Here is a 15,965-nt window from a genome sequence, read left to right as displayed (position 1 = left end):
CTGGAAATGCTGCATGAAACCGTAGACATTGAAACGAAAGTCTTGAATTTTAACCACGAAGGCTGCTTCATTTTAACCTATGATTTTAATTCACTGGTTGAATTTGTATTTGTTAGAATTATTTAATTAATATTTTTATATCATGTTGCCTCAATATCAAATCAATAAGCAGTGATAAAAGTATGATTATAAGAACATAAAAAAGATAGACAATAAGGTGAAAGACATATAAAAAAATAGTTTTACAACAATTCTAAATTAGCTAACCTCGCAAGAAAACAAATTTAGAAAAAAGTAAATCAAGACGCCATCACGAGTTGGTTTATGGAATATGTAATGTCACAGATGACGACGTATATGTTCCAATTGTCGCGTACCACAACCCCGTTCTTTTGTCCTCAAATGTGATCTACCAATATTAGACTTATCAACAGGTTTGTACTAACTTGCATGAGTAATACTACTGATGCAACATGTTGACAGAATACGCTCACCATAACTGAGCACCTGAGATTACATCCTGTTTTGGTAGGATTTGCATTGTTCAGTTTTAGTTTTGATGTTGTGTTTTGTTGACTGCTATTTGCCTGTTTCGTTTTTCGTTTCTTTCCGTTGCATTGCAAGCTGGTTTTCGACTTTTAAATTTAACTTTCCCTTTGATATCTTCCTCCTCTTTCCTGAGACAGATAAACACGAAACAAATAGAATTGTAACTTAAAAATATGATGGTTAGGTCGGGGTTTGTTTTCAGCCATGTTTTGATTTTTTTTCAAAATTGCCGGATTCTTACAGAGACTGGTACTTTAAACAAAAAAAAAGTGTTTTATTTGTCATAGATATAAGAAGATGTAGTATGAGTGCCAATGAGACAACTCTCCATCCAAGTCACAAGTTGTAAAAGTAACCATTATAGGTCAAAGTACGGCCTTCAACACGGAGTCTAGGCTCACACCAAGCAGCAAGCTATAAAGGGCCCCAAAAATGACAAGTGTAAAACCATTCAAACAGGAATATCAACGATTTAATCTATATAAAAAACGAGAAACTTCTTTCCAAACGACAGAATTACGAACCGTTGATTGTAAAAATGACAAGACCGTGACCAAAACAAACAAATAAATTAACTGTTATCATAACATTTTATAAGGAACTAAGGCTTTGAGACCATGAACCCCACAACGGAGCAAACATTGGATCTGCGAAAAGTTTGCAGATCCTTCAGAACATGTGGCCTTATTTTAATGTCCGATTACATTTGATGACAAAACAATCCATAATTACTGAAGAATATCATTTTAAGAGAAATGGGAGAGAAAATCGTTTTTAAACATGTTAAAATCATTTATTCACCAAAATTTGATTTTTTGACAGAGATGATATTAATAAGATGATGTTACGGTGTTTCATCACTTGATATGTCCTCAATTAGAATATTCTTATACTTTGCCAAAATGTAGATATTACTTTTTTTCAAATATGAATTAAAATAAAAGTCCTCGTGCTATTTTTCAAGCGACATGTTTTTCAAAATTGCCAAATTTGGCATTGATTATTAATGAAAATACACTTTTTTGTAAATGGAAAGAAATCTATGAGATAGAATTTTGAAGTAAAAATTGGAAGGTCCGTTTTGCAATGTGCTTTATTATGTTTAGAAATTAAAAAAGAAAAATGGCGTTACCGAGCTTGTATTATTGCTACAAGCAGAAAATCAAAATTTCATTATAATTCCTTTATACAATTTCTGTTGTTAGAGTTATCAACCCTTATGTGACTAAGTTGAAATTTTAAATCGAAAAAAAAACAAATATTTGGTAATCATGGTAATTGTTAACACAGTCTAAATAATGCAATGAAACACCTAATTTTTTTATTTATTTTAATTTTATTAAACAGTTTAACATATACATTTTCATTCTGTCTCAAAATTTGAAGATTTATGAAAAGAACTAGACGGATTGTGTTTTGTTTTTAGTACAATTCAAGATGGCGGTATACTGTTAGGGTAACTTAATATTTCAGATACTATGATGACGCATTAACGGAGAGCCGATCAACGACAACTTGTCATAACAGAATGAATAAAACCACGTGAGACTTTGTTATAAAATATTATAAATCTACATTAGACTAATAAGATTATATATCTTAGGCTTATTTGTGTAGCTGCATTTCTGGCTGAACCCCGCATCTCATTTTATTCTTGTTTATATTTTAAACTATTTAGGACATTTTATGATTGCCTTTGTATTGTAGATAAAAAGGTTGTATAATGAACTTCTGATGTTAAAACAACTTGTAATCGGTATAGCATATGTCAGTTGGACAACATTCATTTGTAAATAAATTTTGTTCGGAAAACTATCTAGTGTGTAGTTTATCATGAAAGTTATCTTATGTCCCTCTACAGCATCAACAATAAGACACAAAAGGCTTCAGCAAAAAAAATGTTGAAAAAAACCCAGAAAATCAAACTCCAGTTATAAGCTGAAACAATACATGCAATAATCAAACAAATAATTAAGAAGGCAGATACCTACAAACATAACTAGTGACATGCAAAGACAGACACAAGATGAATGACGTGAGTGTGTAGGGTGGACGAACAAGTTTGCACACTATTTACCTTTCCACAAATCTGGACATACAATGATTGAACAGAGATGTAACAGTACAACATAAGACCAATCATTTAAAACCAATTATAAAAGGCTGATTCATCATATCGGCATGAAGCACAACTACAATTTACACAAAGACCTTGCTTGAATTCGTTTGCTCCTATATGTTGTAATCAGATACAACCCATATTTGATGGGTTTATTATACCCAAAAAAAAAACAAAAAAACAACTATAAGCATTTTTCTAATGTAATGAATATTTCGCCCTCTACAATCTGTGATCTAGAAAGGCATTGGTAACCATGGCGACGAACCCGGTTCCTTTCCATTTGCATTTCAACATTTACATCAGCTTTTGTTTGTTACCTTGATCAGTCTTCCTAATCTATATAGATGCTAATGATACACTAAAAGCGTAGGGAAAGAATCATCATTTCATTTGTTTAACTGCTTATATAAAGAAGTATAACATGTAGAGTTCATGTTCAATTTATCCAGCAGTTACTCTGTCATTGGTACCAAGCTAAGTCGTGTTATTCAATTGCTTGAAAAGCTAAGTAACTGTAAGGTTTACCACTTGTTCATATATTTCTAAGATTGTTGTATGTTTAAAAGAACTTTTATGATAGTGTGTGCACAATAGCACAAAACTAACCTCGTTTTTGTTTAAATTATTAATAACCATTGATTGCTCACAAAAAACATACAAAGCGTTCGATCACGAAATAAAAACTTTCCGACTTTAACATTAACGCAACAACCATTTCTTTTCAGAAATGTGTTTAATGTGAATATAGTGAGCAGCAAGGTATCATTTAATGAAAACACAGAAGAACAATTATCAAGCTTGAATGGTAGTAATGGTCAGTACCCAGCAATTGACGAGGGACCATTACTTTGAATAAGTCATCCACAAGTATATTGCATTTTAGACTTTTAACATTTCTTCTAAATAGACAATATATTTGTTTATAGTTGTTCTGGTTTGTTTGTTTGTTTGTTTTGTTGTTTGTTTTTTTATTGGGAAAAGGGGGGATTAAATCAAAATTTGTTTGTATTGTCTTATCACATTGTTTTTTGTTTTTAAAATACATTTGTAGAACTAACTGAGGTATATTTAAAACAAACAATTAAACCAAAGCTATCACAATTAAAGAAAAGTAGGTACTTACAATGAGACGAGAAACTTTTGTTTACTAATTAGTCAATAAGACATGCAGTCAAGGTTATTGAAGATTGTCACATGGTGATTATCTGCAAAGGATCAACGAAAAAAAACTGACGAATAGTTTTCAATTTTTATTGCAAACCTTAATTTTATTCATTCTAAGTTTAAAGATGCCAACTATAGAACATGTGCATTTGCAGCGATATTGTACATTACAAAATTACATGTGCTATCCTATTTAATAAAACTTTCTTTTGTGTCATCTGCGGCATTGTAGTCATTATCATTTTTAACTTTTATAAAGTAATGCGTCTGTAATAATACTGATGAAAAGTACATTGATTTGCAATCTGATATGCAAAGTGATGTTAATGCCCTTGTCTAAAGCTTTGGAACAATTATTTTCATTTTCTAGAAATATTTTAGTTTACACAAGGAACCTACTGTTAGGACGATATATTTAGAACAATATATTCACTTCAGATTTCTTCAATAAGGCAAGATGACATGTTCAACTTATGATAATTTATTTCTAAACAAGCTGAAAAGTTGATCTTATATTTTATCATTTTTTGTTAGATTTCCGCTATGATTTTGCTTCAAAACTTTATATCGTTGTCAATATAATGGAATTAATGCGACTGTCATACAAGTGAGAGGTTTATCTAGCTATAAAACCAGGTTTAATCCACCCTTTTTCTACATAAGAAAATTAAGGAATATGACAGTTGTTATCCATTCGTTTGATGTGTTTGAGCTTTTGATTTTGCCATTTCATTAGGAACTTTACGTTTAGAATTTTACTCTTTGTATCAAAAAGTTAAATCATAAAAATACTGAACTCCGAGGAAAATTAAAAACGGAAATTCTATAATCAAATGGCAAAATCAAACGCACAAACACATCAAACGAATGGACAACAACTGTCATATTCCTGACTTGGTACAGGCATTTTCTTATGTAGAAAATGGTGGACTGAACCTGGATTTATAGCGCTAAACCTCTCACTTGTATGACAGTCGCATCAAATTCCATTATATTGACAACGATGCGTGAATAAAACAAACAGACATAAAGACATAAAAGGTAAAAATGTCAAAATAGGAGTACAGCAGTCAACACCGTGTCACAATCTTAATCACAACAAAAACAAACAAATATTTAACAAAGAAGCACAAACAAGCATATATCACATTTAACAACCTCGTTCATTGCTTACTTATTTTTGTATTTTATTTATGTTTGCCAAATCAACCTATAAAGGATCGAGGGATTTTAAGCACTGGGACCGAATCAAAATTTTAAGATAAACTCTGGCGTAGAATCGCGTGTTTGACGTCAGAATGTAAACGTCACACAGGTAGAGATATAAAATAATTTTGTCGTTCAAAGTATGCAAAAATTAGAAAAGAACAATAACACAATGGCGGGATGCTTAAAGTACAGAGACACGTCATATGTATCAAAGAAACATATAAAGTCACACGGACAAAGCACATAAGTAAAAATGACCGGATGCATAAGTATAGATTTGATTTTGATTTTTGGTGTTTTAACGCCACTTTTAAGCACCGCTTTTGGGCTATTTCGTGGCGGCCAGTTTTTTTTTGGTGGAGGAAACCACCGACCTTCGATAGGAAAACTGACAATCCTAGTCAATTAAGATTGGAGTCGAGTGCACCCGCACGAGCGGGGTTCGAACTCACAACCTCAGTGTTGACTGGCAAATGATTACAGTAGTAACTACTTAGTCCACTCGGCCAACGAGGCCTCTGCATAAGTATAGAGCCACGTCAAATGTATATCACTAAAAACAGACCAAACAGGAAAAATAATATGAATAAAGACAAATAAAAGAACACTTACCCCATATTCTGATGTATTTCAATAGGGGTATTCGGTTGGGGTCTTAAAATGATGTACATTTTATGGCTGGGTCGACTTGTGCATGTTTGCAGTAACGAATCAGGTAAAAGAATTATTTTCATTACAATGAATTGTGTATTGTTCCTTAAATACCGTTTACTAATTTCAAGACTTTATTTGAAACCAACATAACGTTGTCGTGATGAAGTTTGAAACATGACTAAACTATTCCATGCACTGAAACTTTGGACAAATTCCATTCGGGTTCTGTACAAATTTTAATTGTGCAATTTTGTTAGTGCTGTGTTGGAAGTATAACAACCTATCTAAACATTTAGGTCCTTTGAACTTTGTTATAAATCAGATTTTCATACGACATTATTCTGTAGCATATCAGTGTTTATGTTCTTGAGTTATATCCCTTGTGTCAGCATTTGGTCTTCAAGTTTTCCGTACTTAATTCAAAACTTCAAGAAATGAGAAGATGCCTCAGTTTTGGCTCTGGTCACTTATATTTATATATAAAAAATAATCTTACCAAAAGGCAAATGTTGCTAAAATATTTCCAGTCAAAGATATTGATGTACATGTAGGTATGATATCTTTTAGGGATAAGGCCTTTGTTTGTATCAAAATGATGTGTAAAGTGGTCACTTTCTATCAAATATGTATGTTTCGTCATCTTTAAAACATCATTGTTGTATCACATGTTATGACAATTTAGCACTGCTAATCCTTGACAATACCATCATATTCATTTATCAATGAGATTAACATAATTAACATTATTTATAGTTTTGACGATACCTCCTCTTATTGGGGATCCAATGTACAAATCTCACAATTAAAGAACATATAAGATAAAAGAACGTTTCTATGTATAATTTATTGAGTTTTGCATTTAGCTGACTTCTAATGCTCTTATATATATATTTGTTATTATTCCATCAATAATGAACGTATCTTTAACTTTCCCATAATGAGTGCCTGTCAAGGGACATGAAACAAGGTGACATATATTTTCTGGAACGTGTTACAGATTGGTGAAGTCCTAACCTGTACAACAAGTTAACTTGCTAACCAGACATTTTGACTGTGCAGAGTTAACTTTTATAAGTATACTTCGAAACCAGTCCTGCAATAAGTTTACTTTAATTTTAACAACTCCGATCGAACCAGACCTGATCTCAAGTTAACGTTTGGCTTGTCTGCTCACCACTAAGTTACCGTGTAACCAGGACCGCTCTGCATCGATTTATAAAATATCTTTAAATGTCTTTGTTTCTTGGTATAAATACATGTGTAAATAAAATATGCATCAAACTCTGCTTGTTATACAAATTTCTCCGTGATCTGCCTTTTTTATAAATTAAAAACGATATTGGTTACACTGCTTACGTGCATTGAATATATATTTCAATAAATATCAAATTCTTTACGTCGTATATACATGTATTCTGTATAAAATGTTAACGTTCAGATCTGTTTTAAAATATAGCATTTTTAATCTTAAAATCGATAAAGGAAAGCAATATGTGTGTACAATTACCAATATATATCATGTTTATTCTCAGCTATAATTTAGAGTGTATAGATATAAGAAGATGTGGTATGAGTGCCAATGAGACAACTCTTCATCCAAGTCAAAATTTATAAAAGTAAACCATACACATTACTACTGTTTCTTTTTCTGCTTCAATTAACAATGCCATCATTTTATTCAAATAATTGATTCATCGCAAATATCAGCAGTTTTCACATCTCCGACTGGCTCGTTAAACAATATTATTTGACCGCAGCAACAAAAAATGACCACTTTATTATGTAAATGTATATAGCCGCATGATAAATCAGTAATTTATTTTTTTATGTCAGGATGGGTTGTATGATACAAATGACACTAATATTGGTACACAGTGACTACAAAATTTTGTCAGCATCAATTTAGAGTCCCATCATGTTCTCTTTTACTTGAAGAACTGGATCTTCCATCAATGTATTGGATTCCTAAACTACACAAGTGTCCTTACAAACAACGGTATATTGCTGTATCTTCAGAATGCTCCACGAAACCTCTTTCGTAATTATTAACATCAATGTTATCAACAGTCAAATAGTGGCTTCAAAGTTATTGTAAAACTACATATTCTAGAGGTGGCGTGAATCAGATGTTGATACTAAAAAAATTAAAAGATCTTTTAGAGTACATATAATCTAAGTCTCTTTCATCTTGCAATAGTATTAAGAGCAATTCTCTGTAACCACCAACCGTTTCATATAGGGAGGTCGGCACGCATAGACACTAATTTTCCTGAAACTTAGCCGAAATATGTAATCAAGTAACAAAGTAAGAACAATGCCCACCAAATGTTTCTAGGCAACGGTTGCCACGGCAACCAAGTAAATGAGTTTTCCCGTACATTTTGAGGAATTTAGCATTCGGATTCAAAACCAGATTTTGTTTAATGATATTTGATAATATTTTTTAGAAACAAACATGATACTTAACAAACAAAACAGTCATTTCATATATAAAAACATATTTTTGCTTAATATTGTCACAACCGCAGAAGCCGAAGTCATTTTTCATAATATTTGAGTAGACAAATTATACATATTTTGCATGAACAAAATATACATTTTTGCATCCAACTCCATTTAAGCTGTGGTTATAAATAAAAAGTACCAATGTTTCTTGTCAATTAACTATAACAAAATGTTTAGGATATTGGGTTCTAGGATGGTTGCTATGGAAACAAAAATGTGTCATTTTTGCCTTTTTACCTCTGAAATTTGACCATGTTATTAAGATAATCAACAAAAAGTAATAACTAATGATGTGCAAACTATTGGCAATTAAATTACCATAAATTTGACCCCAGGTCAAAGGTCATTGATGACCTTGACCTTTGACCTTGTGAATAATAATTGAATTTTGAAATGAAAGATAACAGAAAGTAGCATACCATACTTGGGGAAAATGTACAGGACGTTTAAAGCCACTATGTTATTAACATATAAACAGTAGGAAGTCAAGGTTATGTCAAAAGTGCTTAGCAACCATCCTTATTTGATAAAAAAGGAACCTAGTAACACTATATGATTTGATTCAGGACTATATAAACTATTACATAGACTTACCTAAAAGGTCAAGGGGGATGTCATCACATAAGTTTTAAACAATCATTCATTTAAAGTGGAAAAGTACCTAGCAACAATTTATTTATATTGCAAAAGTGCCTAGCAACCATCTATTAATATTTGAAAAGTGCATAGCAACCATTTATTTATTTGGAAAACTGCCTAGCAACACTATTTTTTCGGTTTCATTTGGAAAAATCAGAAAAAAATTAATATTAAGCATGCAGTTTTTTTTAAGAACACATGTATAATCCCGAATAGTAAATTATATGCGAAATTCAATTTCAAGAGACTGATTACACAGTCAAATACAAAAAATAAAAGATGTGGTACGATTGCCAATGAGACAACTCTCCACCAGACACCAAATGTTAATTTTAAGACAGGTTCATTGAATCTACAAGAACAAGAGAAAAGGAACAGAACTAAGAGGAAGACCAGTTTATTTCTCGTCTGAAAAATTATTTTTCATTGTGTACACACCTATTTCCAATTTCAAATCGTATGTGGCTGATATGCATCTGAATGTACAGAAAATTCCTTATCAGGATGTCTTGTGCAATGTTATTTATCTTCAGTTCAAGACACCATCACATTCATTTCATTAAGCATCCCTTATCCAAATCAAAAAATATAAAATGGTCCCCCCTAACTAATAGAACTACCCTGAATCCGCGTAATTGCTATGTTTGTATTTCAACAGTGGAAAATTAGAAACAAAAAACAAAAAACTTTCTTAAAAAAAAAAATACCTTGTGTGTTCTGCAAAATTGTGTTGTTTTTTTTTTTAGCTCACCTGGCCCACAGGGCCAAGTGAGTTTTACTCATAACATTGCGCAGGTTGTCGTTAACTTGTTAAAAAAAACTTCTCCTCTGCAACTAACAAGCGAATAGGCCCAGCAAGCCCCCTTTTTGGCCCCAATATATAGCGTTTACAAAGTTGTTAAAAATGTAAACTTTAAGCTATTTATAAGAAAGTAGAATACTTTTGTTAGATAAATATGGGTCGTTGTTGACAATACAATGGACACGCATCAGGTACTAGCATCAATATCGCATGCAAATATACTGAAATTTTAGACCTTGTGCTAATTTTAAGACGGTTTTTGTGGAATTGTCCGCACTTGTGTGAAGTCTATATAATTATTTAAATATATATTGTATTTTATGAAAATGCATAACATATATAAATATTGAGACTGAACCTGAATTTGGTCTCTTCCATTTTAGACAAAACCACCTAAAAAGTGACGTTTACTTGCATATTTGATAGATTTTTCATATTAAAAACTTGAATTTGAGCGTTTGTAATGACCAAATCAGTTCAAAATGTTTAACTCAAACTAATTGAATCGAGTGAAGTACACACTTTAGTGTTAAAAAATGTAAAACAAATTTCATCAGATGAACTTCGAATTTTCGGCCGAAATTAGCCCTTATCGAACCTCTCCTTAAACCTGACTTAGCCACAATCATCATTAGAGTATGTACTTTAACAAATGTGTCCCATGATAGCTAACATGGCTAAAACAGAAAATAGGGGGTAAAATGCAAGTTTAATTTGTCTATCATCCTGAAAACTGTTATTAATCATGTAAATAGAGAAAAATCTGACAGGAGCTTAAATATTCCAAATGGTGGGATCTACCTTTTGTCTATTTACATCAAAACTGTTCTACAACTTCTTACAGGAATTTCTGCCCTTAAATGCCTTAAAAAAATGGACTTGGTTGAAATTGTTAGCTGATTTTTTTATTGGAGTTATTGCTCTTTAAAGACGAATATTTTTTTTTGCGTTTTTGGCGAATATCAAAAATATCATAAAAGATAGAAGGAAACTTTAAATTACAAAAATTATCAGCAAAACAAGATTACAAATAATTCAACATAGTTAAATTCATTTAACGACCCCGAAGTAGAGTTATAATCCTTTAAAATGACGATTTAGGGTAACAATCGTCATTTAGTATTAACATATATATTAATAAAGAATTAGCTATGTATAGCTACAAGAATAAATAAGTAAGAAATATACAAGTATTTAAATAATTGGGATAAGGAAACAAGAGCAGTGATGTTATTTGAATTCGTTTCCCTTAGAAGTCATTTAAGGGTAAAATTCTTATATGAAGTCAAAACAAAATTTCGGCTATATTGATTAATTAGTCTTGTTGGTAAATTTTGCTATTAAATTGTCCATTTATCCATAATAGTTTTGAATAGAAATAACTTTGATTTGCTATATTACTTTCTATCCATTTATTGAAGTTTCAAGATTAAGATCAAAAAAATTAAAACAAGAGGCCCCAAGGAAACTTTATTATAATTCAACTGGTATTTTTGCGTAAAATTGATACAATAAATTAGAATAATATTTCAAGCAAAAATGCGAAATCAAATTATTATTCTGACGTGCTCCCTTTTCTTTTATATTACAGTGTATTTATGTCCCTTCAAATGTCCTGTATCTACATTTCTAAACGAGTAAAACATGTGTCAGGTAGATTTTAAAAGGATGAAAAAGTAAAGGTCAAATCCGGAACAAAAAATATGTTAATACCAATTAAGATGATTTGCATTATATATGTTTGTATTAAAGTATGTAATTAACTAACAATTATAAAACGTATCTTTAAGACACCCTGTTCTTAAAGATATTAATTTATCAGGATACATTGTTTGTGAAAGCTGTAGCAATAAGGTAATTGTAACAGCTTTAGACCAATAAATAAATTATCATAGAATAATTCTTTGGATATAATTTATTTTTTTTAAATTTTCAAGATAGAGAGAAGGGGAAAGAAAAGGACATGAGAAAAAAAATGATATGTTTTGGTTGCAATTTGCCCAGTAATTTCAAAAGACAATACTTTTGCAAAAGTTTACAAACAACAAAGACGGACGATAAGAGATGGAAAACTTAATTTGCCCTGCAGGCTAGGCTCGCAAAATTAAAAAAACTTTTTGTAACTTTTTATCTAAAAAATTATGAAGTAAAATAACTGCAAAATGTGCTTTAAGCTGACATTTAATGTTGTCCAGTTGTTCTGAAAATTTTACGATAGATCAATACCTACTAACCATGAAATTTCTGTCTTGCTCTAACTATTTTATATATACATGTATATATGCCTGGAAAAAACAGCATTTGTATTTCAAGTCAGAACAGGAGACAAAGTGGCTGGTGATTAACTGAAATTCACATGAGTTAAATCATGTATGTGAATTATTTAAGAAACACAATTTCTGTTCTTAAAAAGTCTAAATAGAAGAAAGAATTACTAGTTTAGTTTCAAAGTTTCGAATTTTTACCAAAGGCTCCAAAACAGTGATGGTTGCTAGGCATTTTCTAACTATATTAGAATGGCTGCTAAAGACTATGTTGACAATATTGACCCATCATCTTTCAATTAGGATCTTTATCATAGTTCATATTAATCTGAACCCAAATATGTATGGTTGCTAGGTACTTTTATATCAAGTAAGGGTCATTGCTAAGAACTTATGACATGACTTTGACCACCACCATTTTAATTTATTGCCAAATAAAAGCAATAATCATTCTGAACACCTTTCTATATACTGTATGGGTTTATTTGTTACAATTTCTTTGCAAAATTTAATAAAACAGACTGCAGGTCAAAGGTCAAGGTCATGAATAACATTTGACCTTTAAGTCAACCTAAAGGTCACTGAATGCACAACATGTCTCAGGTGTTTTTCATCTTTTATCTGTCACTGTTTTTGAGCTATTTTAATAACAAGGTCAAAATTCTTTTACAAAGTAACAAAGATGACACTTTTACGTTCCCATAGCAACCACCCTAGCAACCTATTTCCAAAACCTTTAGTTATAAATTATTCCTATGCAACAGTAATAGTTTACATATATTACCTCAATATAATTGGTTGTGGATGCAAAAGTGTGAAATTATGTAATGCGAAATGCCTATAATTTGCCTTCTTGAATACAATGAAAACTCCGTTTTTTAATTCAGTGCTGCCCCTTTCTTCCCTTTTCATCAGAATTAATTTTTATCTTTCATCTTACTCATTAAGTGTTATATTTTAATGAACAAATATCAAAATATTCATCGAATTTGAAATGTGTGCATGATAACTGCTTTAAATGGGTCATTTGTGTTCGTCAACATATGCATGTTTGAGGCAAAATCCAAAGGACCGTGTTACCATGGCAACGGGGACATAAACAAATTTTTTGTCAACATATTTCTTGTTTGTTTATCGATAGCTACCAACAAACAAAATCTCAACAAAATCTGAGATTATGCGTGCCGCAACTTGGTTGGTGGTTACAGAGAATTGCTATTAAAACATATGACTTTTCTACACTTTACACAAATATTCCCCATTCAAAACTAAAAGACAAATTGAAAGGGTTGGGTTCAAATTTGGGTTTCGCATTTTTTACGGCTCATAAGTTATGCCCCTTGAAAACTTTGAAATTTTCAATTTTTGTGGAGTCCGAGCTCTAACTTTAGTTTGCCTTAGCCGATTATTTGAAACTTATACACAATGCTTATTACCACAATATACAGTTCAAGTTCGAATTTGGGTATTGTATCTGTTACCGTTCAAGAATTATGCCCCTTTGGAACTAATGTGGAAGCGGAGGCATCTGGAGGAATAAATCATTATTGTCCTTGTCAACACTTTCCTACTTTTGTATCATGCTGGTAGGTTTTCATAAATTATAAGATAGGGTGTGTTATCTTTCTCAAATTTTGCAATGAACATTTTTCTTTCATATTCTGAATTCTTAAGCTGCAAGAACTTGTCCTGCCGACCAGATAACATTGTTTTACTGATATAAACGTGATGATAGGTAAACGTAAACTAAAGCAGCAACCTAATATTTCAATTGTGTAATATCAACTCAGGTTTCCCAGACATTAAAAAAAATTTACCTCAATATCTTAATGTACAAACATGAAACCTTTAGAAATTATACAAATGTTGTCGATCTAAAACAAAAAACTGTTTCAATATAAATAAATTTTCATGCTCCTAAAAATGGCTGTTATTTGTGGGTGTCTCTTTTGGGATCAAATGTAAAACATCTCATTATTACATTTAAGAAGATACAAGATAAGTGTACCTTAATGAACATTGTATACATGATAATGCGTAACAAAATACCTATTATAAGCCGTCTATGAAGACAAGTTTATTGAACTGCTTTATTTAAGGTGTTATTTTTTTAGGAAAATATAGGTATCTTTTATTGGATGCACTTGCCTTTAATGGAAGGTCTATCATTTGTTTTAACTTTATATAAAAGTCCGAATTGATGTGTAGACCTGGGTGATTAATTCACAAACTAAATATATTTATGTAGGTTTATGATTTAGCTATCCAGTTTACATCTTAATAACCTCTAGAAAAATATGTGTTTAATCCTTTCATTCTTGAGCCAATCATTTGCAATGTCTAATGTACACTGTTTTGTTTATTGGCTACAATTTACCATCCAATGACAAATTGACATGCCGTGACAATTGAGGTGGCCGCCATATTGAATTTCAGAAATCCGCAATTGTTTAATTAATGCAAAAGAATCTAAAATGAAATAACATCTTCTCAGAATTTTCATTTGAATGAGATTTTAACCGAACTTGAAGTGTACAAATAACGAAATAATGTTCAGTTTCAGATTTTTTTATTTGTATAAAGCATGACGTTAAAGAGCCAAGATCTTTCATGAAATTTCGCGGAATCTTATTTTATTTTAATGATGTTCATTTTCCAAATTTAAATTTCTTTTTGTTGTGCATTTCAATAGGTATAACAGTTACTATTATGTATTGGTTTTCAATCATAATTTGCATGGAACGCCTATATTCAATGCATGTGTATCGTGCATGAATAGAACGTTGGAAAGGTAACAAAAATAGTTTAAGAAATATGGTTGATCGACGTGTAAACTTATCGAAAATAATTGTAACAGATCAATCCGATTCCAATATTTGTACACAGTCAGGGGCATTACTTTAATAAGTCACATTTTTTTACAACTTAATCATGTAATAAATATGAATATGCTGGGTTTATATCTCTTTATCTAGCCATTTTCCAAAACATTACTTTTTGCCGTTTTTTTTAAACTAGAGTTTTTCCGCTTTTGGATAAAAAGTTACCTGTTTTTAAGATTGTACTAAGGTGAAAGGAAAAAAAATCTAAAATGTAAAACAGATACTAGAAGTCAGAAGAGCACCAGTTCAGGAACAAAATAAGCTAAACATATATATAGGTTATACGGCTCTTTTTCGAGATATTTATCTTTTTTTAAACTTTTACTTTATATTTTCATTGGTATTATTTGGGTCTCAAATCAACAGCAATGAAATGTACAATCTGATAACATTTTGGTAAATGGCCTTTTATGATCTATTGAAGTCTTATTTGAAAAACAATGGGTGTTATGGAGCAAAACATTTTACACTGTATCGGAGGAAAAAAAACCAAGGAGGTCGATAATTTCTCAAACCTGACCTAAGTACATCCTTGAGTCATAATTTTGTAAATGAAATAATTGAAACAAGTAATCTTTTCAGCTGAAATAAACAAATGTGTGTGTGCTTTTTGGTAATGTGAATTACTTGGATTATTTCCCTTGTTTTCAAATATTTAGATTTTTGTTGTCTGTATATTCATATTATTCACATGAAAAAGTTGTTTTCAAATATACCAATGGAACTTTCAAACTAATGAATATTTCGAAATGAAAAAAAACATACACAAAAAGTTCTTATAATTTCTATTTTTTAATTGAATGAACATGATGAAACAAGATACAATATATATTATGAGCTTAACATGAAAAATGAATTTGAACGTCTATTACTTTCATTTCAAAAATCTGAAGTAAATAATATTGGTTGTGGTTTATAAATGTTCTTTATGTTTATTTCATATTCATATCTTTTTATATATTTTTTTTTATCAAAATAGAAAAAAAATACTTTTCATACTTTATTTCTGATAAGTTTATTATTATATTTCTGATCAGAAAACCTTTTTTATTATCTTATAAGACAATTTAATAAAAAAAAAAATTAACATGCATGTGATCACAACTTTAGGTTCTTCTGAATTGGTCATACAAACTATCTAATGGTCTTTCTAATGTAAATAAATGCAAGAAATG

The 15,965-nt window shown here is 30.7% G+C and overlaps 1 protein-coding gene across 1 annotated transcript in view; it reads left to right on the top strand.

The window, feature by feature from the left end:
* The window catches only part of LOC127717552 (uncharacterized), an 89,073-nt gene extending 85,085 nt beyond the window's left edge, over nucleotides 1–3,988 (top strand). Inside the window, exons 21-22 of the mRNA XM_052223235.1 lie at nucleotides 2,023–2,091; nucleotides 3,397–3,988. Coding sequence (XP_052079195.1) covers nucleotides 2,023–2,091; nucleotides 3,397–3,523 — 196 coding nt within the window. The 3' untranslated portion in view covers nucleotides 3,524–3,988. The remainder of the gene's footprint in view (nucleotides 1–2,022; nucleotides 2,092–3,396) is intronic.
* Nucleotides 3,989–15,965: the final 11,977 nt, after the last annotated feature.

This window comes from Mytilus californianus, unplaced genomic scaffold (assembly GCF_021869535.1).
Source record: "Mytilus californianus isolate M0D057914Y unplaced genomic scaffold, xbMytCali1.0.p SCAF_10, whole genome shotgun sequence".
In the NCBI taxonomy this organism is placed as follows: domain Eukaryota; kingdom Metazoa; phylum Mollusca; class Bivalvia; order Mytilida; family Mytilidae; genus Mytilus; species Mytilus californianus.
The sequence above is the reverse complement of the archived record's forward strand: the minus strand, read 5'-3'. Positions and strand labels throughout refer to the sequence as shown.